This window comes from Microtus ochrogaster, linkage group LG4, assembly GCF_000317375.1.
Source record: "Microtus ochrogaster isolate Prairie Vole_2 linkage group LG4, MicOch1.0, whole genome shotgun sequence".
Lineage (NCBI taxonomy): Eukaryota > Metazoa > Chordata > Mammalia > Rodentia > Cricetidae > Microtus > Microtus ochrogaster.
Window position 1 is genome coordinate 46,173,105 of NC_022030.1, and position 18,154 is coordinate 46,191,258.

Here is an 18,154-nt window from a genome sequence, read left to right on the forward strand (position 1 = left end):
CACACACACACACACACACCACATACCATACTATGACCACCACCACTACCACCACAAACACACCACATACACCACACACAGACACACCACATACACACCACCACCACTAACACCACACACACACACACACACACACACACACACACACACACACACACACACACGGATCTAGTTTGCCTATCTCTTGGTATTTCTCAACTTTTAAGTTTCTAGGTAAATTGATGTATAAATTCTCCACCTCTCACTAACTCTGGAATTATTGCCAGGGGTAAGTGGTTGTTGCAAAGGTGCAGAGAGTGGACAACAATGGCAGAAAACTCAGAAACTGCTAAGAAAATGGGCTAGAGTTGAGTATCACAGGTAAGTAATTCTTCCTGGGAAAAAAGTAAGGCATGGGCTTCAAGGGAAGGAAACAGACTGGAGTACTAACAGTGGCCACTGAAATGTAAATGTGGCCACAGAGGGCCTTAGTGATGTCATGGTGGGCAAAAAACACTTTGGGAATGGGGCCAATGGGAGGCTCTTCTTGACCTTGATCCCAAAGTCAAGACATTGAATCTTGTTCTGTAGCAACTGAATAAGAAAGGAAAAGTCGAACACCAGTGACCAATCTAATTTCTGTAAGTTTTCTGAAGTCAGTGAATATTTAAATCGAAAATCTTCTGTGAATTTCTGTCATGTAGTTACATATGTTGCTTTTGAACATCTTATTTCAATTCTTTTGTATGTATGCATGCATGTGTGAGGGTATACATATGTGTGCGTGCAAGTAAGTGTGGAGGTCAGAGGTCAACTCTGGGTGTCATTCTTCAGGAGCCATTACCCCCCCACACACACACACACTTCCTTTTGTCTTAGAGTTACAGATGGAGAATTGGGCTTAGCTTATTTGTAGAGTACTTGCCTAGAGGTACAAATGCATTCTGTTTTAAAATCTGCTATGCTAATTCAAAGTTTTCGATAAACTCGAGGAACAGAAATTTTCAAGGCTCCATAACCTTTTGCTTACATGCTTCCTTTGTGAAGTGAGAGAAGCAGCCAATGTGTTCTTCTACATGCCTGCTTCATCTTTTCTGCTGTCCTGGAAGCCCCCTGCCTTAGCTCGCTCATTTGGAGTCTTCCCAGGGAGGTCTAGCTATGCTGTCTCTCTGAAATCTGACTGCACACTGGACTCTGAATTTTGTGCTTTCTTCTGTAGAGAACAGTTCAGTTTATCTGTCGAAGATTCCTCTAAGAAAGGAACATAGGTTAACATTCACAGTGAGAGACTGGAACTCCTTCCCATTGGTCCTAGAATGGCAACAGCTGGAACAGACCTTATATTTGCTAAAACTGCATGGCTAGACTTTCATGGTGAAGCCTGGCTGCTTGGAAGAAAGAAAAATGGTGAATAGGTTACTGTATTATTTGAGACAGCATCTCTCTTTAGCTGGGAGCTGGTCCAATAGACTAGGCTGGCTGGCTTGCAGCCTCAGAGAGCTGCCTACCACTGTCTCCTCAGTGCTAATATTAAAATTATGAGCATGGGACATTATGCTTGTATTTTTAATATGAATTTGGGGGTGCTATTCAGGCTCTCATGCTGGCATGAACTTACTGATAAAGCCTTCTTCCCAACTCTCTTTCAATTGGTCCAACAGAGATGCTTACTAACACATATTAATGCGATTATCACTTAGTATTAAAGAGAGACAGGGAATATCTATTTTTTGGGTAATGGTGAAATGGCTTGTTTTATTCTTATTCTAGTGAGAATAACCACAAAAGTTGGAGGAACTTTGGAAAAAAAAAAAAAGAACAAAACCACTTGAAGACTTTGGATAACTCCCAAGACACTCAGGACCCTATGGGCCAAGATTGATTTTGAAGAGTAGGTAGGTTAGCATTTTGAGTTGGGTCCAGAATTCTGTGGCACATTTCTCTACAAGTCATTTGCTAATTCACAGATGGCACAGAGTCAAATGCTAAGAAGATGATCGGAGTGCAGTGACTGAGATACTTTGAGGCTGAGTGGAGATCTCAGCATCCTTGTAGAGTTGAAATTAGAAGACCGGATTCATTTCCTCTATGGAAGACAGACTCCTGTTACAGACCCATGTTCCTAGGTGGGATTCTGGAGAGGATTCATCCTAGGAGTAGTATAATCATATAGCCTCAACTAGCTTCCACGGTTGTAGAAGAGGACACACAATTTTCCAAGAGGAATACCACCACCAGTTAAACCCGGCCACTGAAACATTTACATGACCAATATGGCACCATAACGCTATGGACGCAGCAGTGACTCTCTCATTGAACTAAGACCTGTTCAACAAGAGGAATATCATGACTGAGGTCATGAAAACCTGGCGAACTAGTCAGTGCTAATGAAATTAAGGCTATTGGAGGAGAATCTACCATTATTAAACCAAATATAATCCCTAACAGCAAGTTCTAAACATTTGCTCTTATATCCACAGATAAGTGAAGTTTTCACACACACCCCCCATCAAAGAAACTTCTCTTTGCAACAGCTACAGACCATTACAGAAAACAACCAATCAAAACACAGAGGTGTGGAACCCAGTAAAACCCACTGGATATAAATACTGCTGCATCTAAGGCTCAGGGAATATTGCAGAAGACAGGGTAGAAAGATTATAAAAGACAGAAGATTAAGGGTTTTGGTGTAAGGTTGTATCTCCTAGTAATATGAGAATCTATACCCATAAAATCTCACTAATGTAACCATCCGAATGTGATGCGAACAAGGATGACACCAATGGACACACCAAACTGGACAGAGGAGAACCCACAAAGTCTCCACTCTACACAAAAACATTAGGCAACTGGGAAGGCTGGGAGTGAGAAAGGTCTTCCTCAGGGAGAGCGTGCTCGTCGGTGTTCTAGTGCCAAATGGTCAGCCCTGAAAACATGCATCCATGTAAAATACATGGAAGTAGCATTTAATGGACTCTGGTTATATTTAGAAATATATACGCATATACAAGTAGAATATACATGCAATAACAATTATTGGAGAAATGGTAGTGACTTTGAAGTAGGGAAGCATACATAAAGTTTAGAAGGAAGAAAGGAAGGGAGAAATACTATAATTAAATTACAATCTCAAAAATAAAAAAACTACCTATCTTCAAAAGTAAAATTTAGATGCTAGCCTTTGTGATTTGAGGATGAATGGAAGTCTCCTCCAAGTGTCTGGCAAACAGTAAATCCTCTCCAGAGAAAGACAGCATCGGCCTTAGATTATTTCTACAGCTTTTTAGGGGCTTTGTCTATCATTTACTCAAAATTATCTTGCTTACCAGAAGATAAGAAAAAATCACTGAAAATAAGTAGGAAATTAGTATCAATGTGGACAAGTAATTCAGATATTAATATTAGATATGATTCTTAAAAATAACTATAATTAATTTGTTAAGAAAACAATGAAAGAGAGAGTTTCATCAGAGAATAACAGTTTCAAGCAAAAAGCAACAAAAGGCAGACAGACATGTGAAAATGAAAATCAAACAAAATAAAATTAAGGGTTCAACAGCTGGCTTAAAGGGAGATTAGATAGACCAGAGGCAAGACTAGTAAATTAGCAAACAGGACATTACAGAAGAACAAAACTAAAAGATAAAAACAAGAAAATGGAACAGAAAGCTCTAATCTTTTTATTTCATTGGATTTCTGAGGCAGGAGTTAAGACAGAAACAAAGAAAGAATATTTGCAGAGATACCACCCATTTTCCAAAGCTAATTAGGGGATTAAGTCATAGATTTATGAGGCTATATATATTCTATCAGGTTTAAATACTGCACATATATCCATGCAATACACGCATGCACACACACATGCATACAGGTGCATATATGCACACATTTACATGCATGCACACACATTCACACACATGCATCCACAGTCACGCACACATCCATATGCACACATACACATGTACATACCTGCATACACTCGAACTCATATGTACTCATATGTATACACATGCACACATCCATCCACACATATCTACACACAGGCACACACACATCCACATGTATATCCCAGCAAACTTCTGAAATTAAACATCAAAAATTGAAGCAGTTAAAAGAGCAAGACAAATTATTTTCAAAGGCATGGAAGTATTCTGACAACAGACATTTTATGAAAATATTGGGAGCTAAAAATGATGGAATTATGTCATAGAAATGGTAAAAGCCAAAACTTGATAAAACTGAAGAGAAAAAGTTACAATCATAAATAGGGTAGAGAAGATGTTCTGTGATCACAGTGTAGTAAAATGAGTGGTCAACAGTAAAAAGATAATAGAGAAATCCCTAAAACAAAAGATATCTAACTTTCAGGTCAAAGAAAAGTTTTCAAGTAAACTTTAAAGACATAACAAATGACAAATATACACTGTATCAAAATGTATGCAATATGCCTAAAGCAGGGCTGAATGGGGAATTTAAAACAAATTGTTACATCGAACAAGACAGTCTTAAATCAGTATTCTCCCTCCACTTAGAGAATTAGAAAAAAAAGACATGAAACCAAACGGAAACAACACAAAGAGAATTAAGAAAATAACAAAATGTAGAAATCAATGAAATTAGAACCAGAAAAATGAGGGGAAAAAAAGCTGGTCCTTTGAAAAAAATCAATAAAATGATCTGACTTTCAAATAAAACAACAACAAAAAGTAACAAAAAAAGAAAAAAACTAAAGTTTCAGTATCAAGAAGAAACTAGAATAACACTGCTAACCCTGTAGGTTAATAAGGAGATGAGAGGCTTGGGGGGTAGTTAATCTGTAAAGTGCTTGCCTCAGAAGACAAGACAGTATCTTATCAACAGGATAAGAAAGATGCAGATAATCCCATAATGTGATTTTGATAAAAAAGGAATCAACTCCTAGGAAGATTAAAACTACCATAATTCACACAATACAACATAATCTGAACAGAATTACAATTATTAAGGTCTTTGAATTTATAATTAAAAGCCTCCTAAAGAAGAAATGTTAGGGTTCTGATACTCTTATCAGAGAGATCTTCTGAAGGGTTAAAGAAGAATTAATTCCACTTCTACCCACTCTTCAGGAAAAGAAAAGTACTTCCTCACTCATTCAGAGAAGCTGGTCTTACCTCCACATCAAAATGAAAGATGAAATTAAGAAACTTATAGACCAGTATTCCTTATGATTTAGATGCAAAACGTCTTGTCAAAATGCTATCAAATAGCAAAATATGACAATAATTATATATCAAAACTATGTGGGATTTATTTAATTATGGTTGGTGCTCTGAGAATGAATAGAGAAGGAAATCACAAGATTATATAAGTTGAAGTAGAAAAGACACCTGGAAAAAACTCACTGACTTTTGATAACTCTCAGAAAGGTGGAATTTAAGGAGAATTTCCACAACATAATAAAGATACCAACAAAATCCCTGTAGCTAATATTTCAAAGGTGAAAGCCAGGATGCTTTCTCCATATGATTGAAAAAAAAAAGTGAGAGTCTTCAGTGTTTCCATTGCTGTTCAACATAGTATTGGAGGTTAGAGCCTGTGCAATAAGGCAAGAAAAAAAAAAGGGATACAGAGAGGAATGGAAGAAATCGAGCATGTGTTCACATAAAATCCAGAAGAGAGCTATCTCTCCCATCTCTATAATACTTACAATATCAATCATAGTACATGTGTACCATGGACTACTACCCAACAACACAAAGTAAAGAACTTCTTTGATAGTGACAATGACATGGTAGATTCAAAAGCCTTACAGTGTTTAAAAAAAAAAGTCAATCTCAGAAGGTCATATTCTCCATTTTCCTAATTCTACTTTTGAACTATGCTACTTATGGCACACTTACAGTGATGTGAAACAGATTGGTGATTGATGAGAGGCAGGAATGGAGGAAGGGTATCTATAAAGGGGAATGTGGGCGATCTCTTTGCGCTGATGGAAGTGGTTCTGCTGAAGCAGTTATACATATCTGCACCCAGTTTAGACCCAATATCAACTCCCTCTTGGATACTTTGCTGGAATTATACAAGTAACAAACACTAGGGAAAAAAAAAAACAGTGAAAGACAAAATATACTTCTCCCAACTTCAGTTCGCTATTAAGGACCAACAAGGGAATTAACAAACAGCATTTTTATGTGAATGTCTTGCTGTGGAGCCCTAAGGGACCCCAATCATGATCTTTGTACCTCAGCCTTCCAAGTGCTGTAACTATAGGCATCTGTCACTGTGCTAGCATCTATGGAATGACAGAATGGTATAAATTCTCAGGAATTACTACATATAAAGATGCTTACACAGTGATGTACCCTACTTGAATATGTAAACACATGTAAATCCTAGGAACAGCATTCTCTTTAGGTACTGTGCTTAGGCCCATCTCCAGACATGGAAGTCAAGAAACAAGGGAAGTGATTTGTCTGGTTATGCAACAATGCTGGGTTACAGAATCAGTTCCCCAAAATAAGTTTTGGCTTCAGAATCTCTTTATGTTCAGCCTCTTGTGTCCTCTCTTGTACATAGGCTCCCCTTCCCTGCCAGCAAGTGAAAAGTAAGTAACAACAGATAGAAGTTCCATTGATACTACGATCACTATACCTACAGCATGCTTTTGGGGATCTCAGAGTGCGCGTGCCTGGGAGCTGTTCTCGCTTCATGCCTGATGTTAAGCCTAACGTTCTCCAGAACACGACTGTGCTTTTTTGGCTCCTGGTGTCAAGTGCGTATAACCTGAACAGTGTCTTCCAGTCCTGCACTTTATGAGGAATGCAACAGCGGGAAACAGTGCTATAAGGTGATCCCTTCAGGCTTTGGTCTGACGAAGAGCATGGTCAGGCCCGGGGTCCTCTACTAAACTTGACATAGAAAGCCCACTGAGTATGTACCAAAAAGTTTCCTTCTTAGGTGTGTACACACAGGTATTGGTAATTTGGGATCCGAGAGACTGACTATTGGGCACAACCCCTGACTTGCTCAGGCTTGCCTGTGAGCCTGTACAAAGCGATGAATCAGGAATACTGCATGGATTCCTATCAGCCCTCAGCCAAGCTCTCTCTAGAGGGGAGGGTATTCCACCACATATAAATATTAAAACGTCTCTTTAAGCTGGTGCATATTTATGAGTACTAGCATTAAAACTCTCTTTTACTGCCCCCTCCATCCCACTGATTATTTATTGTTTGAAAAGATAAATACAGGAAAGTAATTGACCTAACAATGGCCTATTCTTGATTAAATCCAGAAATTGTAAAGAGGGCACTTTGAAATCTGTCTTTAGCATCAGCAAAGACGGTGTAATGAAAAGGTATGTGGCTTAGCCTAATAGACAAATGCAAACCACAGGTCCTAAGAGGCTTGCAGTAGATCAGCATCAGTCTAGTTCTGCTGGAGAAAGAGACAGAGTTCAAGGCTCCTAACACACGGTTACATCTCCATAGCCTTGTACACAGCATTTAGTATATATCAGGCATCTCAGAATTTATGGCATGAGCGAATGAGGGAGGGAGTGCTGTGGATAGCCAAGGAAAAACATGACTGTTCTTTCCATCAATTCAACACCCTATCCCATTTGTGCTGGGTCATGTTTTGCTGAGGATAGCCTATACATACCCTTCAACCTCATCTGAGTAAATACTTAGCTAGATAAATAGATCCCAAAGTTCAAGTCATTTGTTTGAAGAACATTTAAATGAGTAAATGTACAATCGTTTTAAAATCAGGGTAGAGTATGCTTATTTATCTGGGGTTAGGAGGGGAGGTGGCCTTAGGAATGGACAGTCATTGTGTATCAACCCTCCTCCTTAGAAGGCTAGTTACATCTTTCACTTCTGAAAACAGATAATTTAGTCTGTCTGTTATTAGTAGCATCAGCCCAAAAGTGGGGCTCTCAGAACATAGAAAAATTAATGAGAACTCAAGTTTAAAAAGAGAAGGGGTAAGGGAAAGTAGAGTTAATGATATATCCATTACTCTTAGCACTTACCTGGTCATAGCGATTCTTTCATTAAGAGATTTCTCATTATTATCTAAAAGTCACTTAAACATGAATGGCATTATGTTCTGAGGGGGGAAAGTCTGATTGCTTCATTCAACTGATGAGTTAAATCTCCATAGAAAAAGCATTTATCACTGGGATTCCTGAAGTGAAATAAGATGGCTTTGGCTTTGCTTGTAGGCAAAAAAACCCTACATCTCTAAGAAATTATTGTATTCACACGGGTTTCATAAAGGAATGAGTCAGAAGGAAGATCTAAAATACTCTGAAAATGAAATAAAATTAACTGGGAAAATCTCTAGGGAGGCGACTGGGAACAAACATCAGTCTCCTGTGAGCTGTCTGTGACAGAGCACGGCTTAGTGAAATGCTGCTTCTCTGCAATTAACACACTGTTGTGACAGAGATATCAATTATCTTACATTGCCCCGGGAGCACATGATTCTCCCCTCCCAGCTGTTCCCACCTGGCTGCCGAGCCTGCTGATACCTTTCAAATCCATCTTTCCTCTTCTTGGAGAATTTCCCAAAACAAAATTTTCAGTGATTGCCAAAACTGAGAAGACAGCTACCCAAGTACTTCAGTTAAGTCACAGTCAAAGTTACTCAGACAGAAATAGTTCTGCCTGAATTAGAGAGGGACTACACAGTACCGATAGGGAAAACCTCCCACGTGAAGCTAATAGGAATATACTTAACCCCAGTGCCGTGTACTGCTCATCTAAAACTTGCATTATTAAAGGGGAGAGAAAGGGGAGAAGAAATAAGTCATCTGGAGTTGACCTGATTGTGATGGATTCCAAGCAGTGATCTGTAACAGCCACTTGGAACTCCTTTCTCTTCTGACTTCATTGACTGAAAAGATGAAACACTATATTTCACATTCTCTTGTGTATCGAAGTGACCATTTAATTTCTGCCAATGTGAAGTTACTGGAGACTCCTGGCTATTTTTTTTTTTTTTTTTTTTACAAAGGAATTGTCTTCCTTAGAGTATTTCACTGATTATTCAACCCTTTCAAATAACCTTTTTTTGCTGGATAATAGACACAAGATTATCTTAGAAGTATGATACAACACAAGATGAAACCTATTCACAGGGAGCCCCACCCACAGCTTCAGGTCCTCCCCAGACTGAAGACAAGGAAGAAGATGGGTAGAGGTCACTTGAAGAGGCCAGGGCCACATGAATGGAAAACACAGATATATGCATTGGGTTTTCTAGTTTTATAGCCAAGAGATGTGATTTCACACATTCTGTCATTGACAGCTCTTCCAGGGCCATGAAAACTGGGCTGGCTCAACATGTGGCTATTGGACATTCAAGTGACATGGAAGGAAGATAACCTTCACTCTGATGACTAGTTTAGGAATATCTAATAAGCTACGGATTGAATAAGATAATTACCTAAGTATCCCACTGTTTAACAACTACATTATTCATTTATGCAAATGATATGACAAACCTCACAGAATCTGCGATGTTTCTCAGTTGTTTTGTAGATTATCCTCTCACTTTTCTGTTCCTACCTTTCTGTTTTTCATAATTGTAATATTCCAGCAAGAGTTAGAGTTGGAGGTAGGACTAGCTTTTAACCATGTGACCATGGAACAGATAGAATCTATCGGGTTCTAAAATGCATGACTTCAAGGGTCAACAGCAAGATACAATAATAACCTTCATAAGCAGTTATATGTAAAATCACTGCCCTGAATATACAGCCTACTGTGTTCTATGGTCCAATGTTACTGGGTAGAAGCTTTCCTGAGAGGCATAGCTGATGTTCATTGAGACAGGCTATGGGCTTATTCCACTGCAGTCACAGACAGCCCAGTGGATATAGGGTACACCCTTCTCTTGATTTTACAGTTCTCAAACTTAAGTTTTTGAAAAATTGGTCATTTTAACCAATGTTACTGGAAAGTGCCAAAGTTTCAGGTTTTTCTAAAATAAAATGTGCTTACAATTTAAAGGTTTTTTTTATAGTGGATTCTGTTTATAACTCTTAACATCATAGTATGATCCTTTTTTAGTCTGTTTATGAGACAGACTCAGCCACTAGATTGGGTTTCTTGAGGGACAGGACTGCTAAACTCCTTTGTATGAGCTCTGCAATGTAACAGATGCTCACTAAAGGTTTCTACAAAGCACTTGCACATACATGCTGGAGAATGCGGACACTTACCTGATGACTAGGGTGTTCTCTGCTATTGACCACTTTAATTTCACAGTTATCATACATTAGTCAATAAACACTGAGTAAGCAAATACGAAGAAGGTTCCAGTATTACTGAACCACATAAAATCTTATAATTATGTCTAAATGTAATCATTATTTGGATCATCTGTCATAGAAAATAATTACTTTTGGATTCACTAAGAACATGTAGTTTCCTTTCATGCCTAGGTTAAGAGATGGTAACTCTTCCAAGCATGGCACATATCGAAGTAAGTCAGACGTTTTACAGCATTTCCGGTTGAAATGAAGAGTGTAAACTATATACAGTCAACTGTATAGCTAAGTGAAGATCCCACAGAGAGCTGATTAATGGAGGTTTCAAATAATGAATTGCAAAGATTATACTTGACACTGATCAATGATCTTATCAATGACATAGATGAGTCTCAATGATTAAATATGAGAGTGACAAAACTAACCTATGAAGCATAGCTAATACTTTGAACAAATAGAATATCTTTATGGATGATAATAATGAGCTAAAACTACCAAGTACATTTTGGGGGGGAAGGGGGCTGGAAGATAGGGTGTCACTATGTAGCCTAGTCTAGGCTCAAACAAATGATTCTCCTGCTTCATCTTGAACCTGTTAGTATTGGGGGTGTATGACAATCATGCCTGGCTTTAGGATTAACAGGTATATTTTTAGTTTAGATAAAACATCCTCTAATAAAAATTTATTCTACATATATAAGATTCAATAATACATAGCTTGACAATTGTCCTGAAGAGAGTTTTGTCAACTTGACACTAGTTAGAGTCAGATGGGGAGAGGGGATTTTAACTGAGGAAATGCTTCCATAATATTGGCCTGCTGACAAGTCTGTGTGGTATACTGTCTTTACTAATGATTGATGTGGCCAAGTCTAGCCCATGGCGGGCAGGTCCCACCCCTGGGCAGGTGGCCCTGGGTTGTGTAAGAAAGCAGACTGAGTAAGCAAGGAAGAGGAAGCCAGTCAGCAGCATTCCTCCACGGCCTCTGTTTCAGTTCCTAGTTTCAAGTTCCTGCCCTGACTTCCCTTCTAGATGCAAGCTCAAATAAACTCTTTCCTCAGTTTTGGTCATGGTTTATTATAATATTATCAAATAAACTAAAACAATAATGCAAAAGAAAAAGCATAGACGTTTTAGAAAAAGTATAACATAAGCTAGAAACTGGAGCTGATGTGCAAGTTCAGGTCACGTCAATAGATATAAAAGATGAGGGCCAAGGAAGACAAAATCCTTTGACTTCGGATGCCTCTGAAAGATGGCGTCCAGTTGTGTACACCATGATTAACACAGTGGTCATAAACTCAATAGAACTGAGTGTATCCAGGGAACCAACCACCAAGAGGGCTACAGGTATGGATTATGAGACAGGACTAAATAGCTGGAGGAGTTTATATTGAAGAATGATTGCCCAGTGACCCGAGGGCACTTGCCATGCCTTCTGTACCCTTGTTCAGGTCAGTTTTGAGCACAGATATATTAACAGATACATTTTTTTTTTTGCTTTTTTGAGACAGGGTTTCTCTGTGGCTTTGGAGCCTGTCCTGGAACTATCTCTGTAGACCAGGCTGGTCTCGAACTCACAGAGATCCGCCTGTCTCTGCCTCCTGAGTGCTGGGATTAAAGGCGTGCGCCACCATCGCCCGGCTAACAGATAAATTTTTATAGAGATGAAAACTTAATAAAAAAGTAAATTTTTTTAGCCATCTCATCATGTAAGGCATTATGGCATCAAGCCTCCATCTGATAGAAAGGTGAGAATGTTCTTTTATTGATCAGCTTGCGGGATTCTAGGATTGTACCCCATGTATAAACCCTCAGCCTGCTCCTTCTTTCTCCCACAGGTGTCCCCGAATCTCACTCACGATGAGTGCAGTGCCTCATTCTGCTGACCAAGGGTCAGTCATCCCACCCCTTTTTTGCTCAGCTCTTGGACCTTTCTATTTTATCTCTTGCCGTTGAGTCTTTTCTTTCTGTTTCCACTAATATCCAGTATCTTACGCTGTGAGTCATAACCCCATAAGAGGTCATAACTGGATATAAAGGTTGCAAAAATTTTGGCAACAGTAAAAGGTCTCTGGATGCATGATTACCACATAATCAATTCATGGTGTTTTGGCAGCACTCACCCATGCCGTGTCCCTCACCTTCACTACAGCCTTGGCCCTGAACATGCAACATAAACAGCTTTGAACACTATATCTTGGCTCAGATTTCAGACGGCTGTATGTTAAGGGCTACAGTATTTTTATTCTACCTGGAAAACTCAGACTTTTAATGTTTTCCTACCACCAGTTCTCAGCAAGTAAATATCAATTTCATGTGTCTTTCAACTGTATTTTGTTAGAATGTTTGATTTGAAAGATTGATGTTAGAGTTGCTGGCTTGGATTTCACAGAGAACAATCATTATATGTATTCTGGCCCATGATGAGGATAGAATTTCCAACAGGGGCCCTAAGCACAACTTCTGTCATTTTGTTCTATTTATGTGAAGTGGTGTTCTTAGCATTGGCAATTATAAAATCAAAGTATTGGTCAATTCTGAAAAACACTGAAGATGGTTTATGTCCTATAGCATCAAATATTCAGCCATGATTGAATTTTTTATGTAAAATAAATGAGCATGCATCTCATTAGCATGCAAATCTGCTTTCATTTTTAATGCAGGATAAAATTATACATAAAAACCATCTTAAAATAAATGTATTTATAATATATTATCAGTAAGTGTTTAACTTGTATATGTATTTTATTACTTATATGCTTAGGAGTAGCATTAAAATCTTGGGTGTCAAAGAGTTGTGAGTGGAGCTGTATCAAAAAGCTCTGTTCTCCCATACCACACTTCCTGTCACTTTGATTTTCCCTTGTTTGTTCCCATTTACTAGTCTAACAGCCCAGCTGTGGCAACTACGATGTGCTGACTACTGTCTTTGTTAAGATCTACCTATCTTTTAGTGTACAGCAACCCTCTGTAAGGGGGATGTACCATTTTCCCTCAATCTCCGTTGAACTCAGGACGGATGGTCAGTCCTGGAACTTGATACATGCTCCACAAGTATTTGTTGCTTTGCTTGCACGAGGATGAAACATGGAATCTTGGGAAAGTCATCTTACTGAAGTCCATGCAGTTGTAATCCAGAAGAGAACCAGACAGAGATCAGCCCCATTCCAGAAGTCATGGTTTAACACACCTTTAACATGTTAAGAACCTGAAACTGAACCACTTTATCTGCACACTGCACTAGGAAGGGAGAAGGTGTGCCTGAGTGACAGGGTGGGTGAGGGAAAAGAACACAGAGCAGTGAAGAATTAAGTCCTAATCCTGGGCCAGTTACTCCCATTCCCTGAGCCTCGTTTTCTGCAGCATTACCACGAGGTGACTTTGTTAGCTCTCTTTGAAGCACCGTGTTAGAGGTGACTTCAGAGATACCCTTTCCTGCCCAGCACTCTGCTTTCTCATTACTGTTAGGGTCACGCTCCATCCTCACCTCCTCATCAAGTCTCACTGAAAGTTCCCTGGCCTCCTACTAAGCTTCTGACACTGCCCTCTCTAAGCTAACCAATGGCCTTTTAGTGGCCACATTCTCTTTGTAGGTTTCATTCTTTTGACCTCAGTGGACACAGTTATGACAGTGGTAACAGGATGGGGACACACAACAGTCGCCACTGTACACTGCCATCCAGATTTCTGGAGTCCGAGTTAGACAGCTGTGAGATGCTCTACCTACAGACTTCTAGGCAGCTACTATCAAGCAAGAACTATCAACCTGTGACCTATTGATGGACACGTGACTTCAATGTGCTGTGCAGACTCATTCCCTTCACTTTCCTTCTTCCCTACAAGCCAGGTCCTGGGTGTTTCTGCACTTCCTTAAATGCAACTTGATCCTTGTTCACATTTGACTACTTTGTAATGGAAAGCAGTTATCTTATTGTTGATGCTTAAGGATCTCCCCCCAAAGCCAGCTCTGCCATCACTTGCTTTAGGATGCCTTTTGCATATAAGCCAAACAAAAAAGTAAAGCTTTCATTTTTAACTACAGGCTATTACAACTCTCCACTTCCACTGGATTTCTACTGGATATAAGAGGACCTCCTCTAGTCCTCATTGATATGTCAGGACCATCTTCCCATCTTCCCTGGACTTTTCTACAGTATCTAGGACATAGTAAATGACAAATGAACACTTACTGAATGAGAATGATTGAACAGATGGGTCAGAAAGTGATATATCCTTTACTTTAAAATAAGGTAGGTTTAGAACTCAGAAAATAAGGTATCTGCTTGGAGATATTGTTCGGACAACTATCTTATATGTACGTAGGCCCAGAATTTCATTGCTATAGGACAGTATGAGTGGTCATAATAGTAATCATGATGATAATAACTACCATTGTGCAGTGCTTGCTATGCATCAAGGGAAAATTGCTTGCTTTAAGACTTCAAGAGAAAGGAACAGAGCAGAGTTTAAATACAATTAAAGATAAGAGCAGAATCAAGACAATTCTGGGTAAAAAGAGTTACGTTTTGATCTGCTATCCAAAAGTTTAACAGCTACCTAAGGCTCTGTAGAAGGTGGATTTGGAGCACTCATTGACACAAAGAGCCCAGAGCTAAAGTGAAGACTCCGCTACTCATACAGAACCTGGGCTTGGCAGTAAAGAAATCATTTTCTGGCAGTGTTTTATAGTTGCTGTCTTTAACATTATGCAATGAGTTTTCTTTCCTGGTCTACCACATGGGCAACAGCGTATCCACATGTGTGTTATAGTTTAGAACTAAAAATGTCCCCTATGGATTCAGTATTGAAGGTTGAGTGCCAGTGCAACAGTGTTTATGGCTGAGGTCACAGAGAGATGGCAACTTTGTCAGTGGGTTGATCTGCTGATAAGGTCATAGATACTCAGAAGTGGAGCCAGGTTTGAGGAAGTAAGGGTCTGGGGGAACATTTGTTTTTCTTCCCCTCACTGTGAGCAAATATCTGGGAAGAAGCAACTTCAGTGGGGGAAACTTTATTCTAGTTAACAGTTTGAGTGTGCAGTCAGCCTATCACGATGGAGAAATTATGAGAACAGAAACCAAAGCAGTTGATCACGTTATCAGGAAGCCAGATAAACCCTGTTATTCAGAATGCCCCTCCCTTTTGATTTAGTATGGAATTCTGACTCATGAAATACTTGCTGATGCCTACTCTAGCATGGGTCTCTACCTCACTTAGCCTAATATAGAGACTCCCTCACAGATACGTCCAGATTCTAGACCCTGCCTAGTTCACAGCCAATATTAACCAGCATGAGGGGCAGGACTTTGAAGGGCCTGGTCCTCTCTGCTTTTTGCTGTCACTAGAAGAGTAGCTTTGCCCCCAAACATTTCTCACATCATGATGTGGAGCCCAGGAGCAGCTTGGCTGAGTGGCCATGGCACATACTGAGACCTAGAAAACTGCATACAAACAAAGAGTTCTGCTTTTAGGTTGTCTGTCTCGTGGATTTTTGTCACAGATAAAGGAATCTGAACAATACAGAGTCTTAGCAAAATATGTGTAAAATAAACTTTAGTGACAAATACTCTGGGTACGATGCGTTCTGGTTGTATAGTATTCTCGGATGTCAACAGTGCACATTAACACATCATTGAAAAAAAGACTACACTAAAAGAGAAATCTATTTCTGGGGGTTAATTCTGCTTGTGGGTTTGGTATAATCTTTGGTATAATCCCATGGAACCAGCACTGGAGCACACCAGCTTGGGAAGGTCTGGGGAATACAATCTTCATGTGTTGCTGTTCTATCGTATATATGCAAAGAGGATTGCTACAAAGCCCTTCTGACTTGGGGAAAGGAAGATTGACTATGCTTTAGCCTAGAATAGACTCTAGAATAGCATTATTATTTACTTGATAAAATTCAACCCTATGAGAAGACTGGAGAGAAAAAGGCCAACTCTTAATCAATCCTTGGAATTAGCAATTTGCTTATGATGGCCGCATCACACAGTCATAGGAATTTATATTTTCATTTTGTCTTAATGCAAAACTTGACCATCTTTCTTTAATATCATCAACCTGGAAGCTTGACAGTAAGGATTAAAAATTGCTCCTCGCTTCCCACTTGGTTATTGGAAAGGTTCTGAAAGGTAATCAGTCTTGTGAAGCTACACTTTACAGTCTGCATAAAATGCCATGATTTCCCTTCCTCTCCCCAACCTAATTGAAAGTGCATAATATCACCCAGCTGGGGAAATGTGTAAACGGTAAACATACGCGATATATCATGCTACCACACAAAAGCTGGCTACTGCTAGGGTCCCGGTGGTCGTCGGAACCCTAGGGGATCTGGAAAATGAGTCTTTTTCTTCCATCTAGCATGAGCGCTTCTTGCACCATCCTCTTCCTTTTCTCCCTACAGATTTCAAACAGCAGCAGTCAAATTAGAGCAAGTCCTATCAACTCATTCCTGGTCTGAGGGACTCCAAGGTCACATGACGATGCATACAGACCGAAGCTATTTTAGGACATCCTTTCGCTGACAGGACATTCTTCTTTGGGCAAGAGGTGCAGTTGGAATCATCTTGCTCCTTACTTGCTCCAGACAGACGTTCTCAATATCCTCTTTCCCTTGCTCCTAAGTTTACAGGTCACATCCTATCTTTTGCTGCTTCATCAAACTCCTAGGACCAAGATTATCTCATTTTCCACATCTGCCAGGCAGTTTAGTTTTCCTCGATTAGAAAATCCCAATCTTATTTTTCAAAGTCTCCTGCACTATGGTAGCTATCTATAATCCCACTCCAATTATGCCTGCTTGGAAGCCATTTTCCCTTGTCTGACTCCTCACCTCCATGTTTCATGCCATCTTCTGACAATAGGGCTCTTAGGACAAAAGACAGTATGCCTTCAAAGTCTTCATCATTAGTTCTCTGCCACTGTACTCCTGCAAGGATTGTTCCCTGCTGTACCATGACTCTGCTGCTACCATTCATTCATGCCACCTTATAGCTAGTTATTGCTTTATTTTTGATGACTGATACCATAATGGTAGGTCAAAGTGGAACACTTGTCTAGGGCACCATGTCATTTTAGTTTTAATAGATTGAAGGATATGCTTTTATTTGCTTCAGCGGTAGGGATGATTTGAGACTTACTGAGTTAAAACTGCAACCATCTTTCATAACATTACCTGTCAGCCAGGGCTGGAGGATGATATGGCTTGTTGACCTTGGCATAGAGACCCTCTAAGTGGTCTCTGTCTGGAGACAGCGGACGTCCATCCCGAGGGTAAGCCAGTGGTCCAGCTCGAGGGGGAGACGGAGATCTAAAGACGTTTGCTGATGTGCAGGGCTCCCGAAAGTGGTTCACTCTGGCATAATTGGGGTCCATTTCATCATCGTCCATGTCATGCACTGGCCCAGTGGCTCCAGCGGCATAATCGACAAGACCTCCTGCCTGCTTTTCCCTTAGCTCCTGGTGTTTGCCTCCAATCCTGAAAAACAGAGAAGAGAGAGGTGGCACAGGCGAATGTGACTTTCAGATGCTAATACAACAAAACAGTCTCCCAGATCTCTGTTAACTCTTGCTAACCCCTTAGCTGTCACCTTCCTGTGTCTTCAAGATTATGCCACGCAGAAATGTCAAAAGCATAAGAGGATTAATTCTAAATCCATGACCTTTATTTGTCAGTTTTCACTTTGATAGCAATGCTATAGGTACCCTGACACCTCTCCGACTGATGAGGGTGAGATGCTATAGGTACCCTGAGACCTCTCTGACTGATGAGGGGTACCATGCTATAGGTACCCTGAGACATCTCTGACTGATGAGAGGTGCCATGCTATAGGTACCCTGAGACATCTCTGACTGACGAGGGGTGCCATGCTATAGGTACCCTGACACATCTCTGACTGATGAGGGGTGCCA

At 39.9% G+C, this 18,154-nt stretch overlaps 1 protein-coding gene across 1 annotated transcript in view; it reads right to left on the reverse strand.

Moving 5' to 3' along the window:
- Positions 1 to 18,154, reverse strand: part of Pard3b (par-3 family cell polarity regulator beta) — a 1,033,383-nt gene that overhangs the window by 153,446 nt on the left and 861,783 nt on the right. Inside the window, exon 20 of the mRNA XM_026786343.1 lies at positions 17,418 to 17,720. Within this exon, the coding sequence (XP_026642144.1) occupies positions 17,418 to 17,720 (303 nt within the window). The remainder of the gene's footprint in view (positions 1 to 17,417; positions 17,721 to 18,154) is intronic.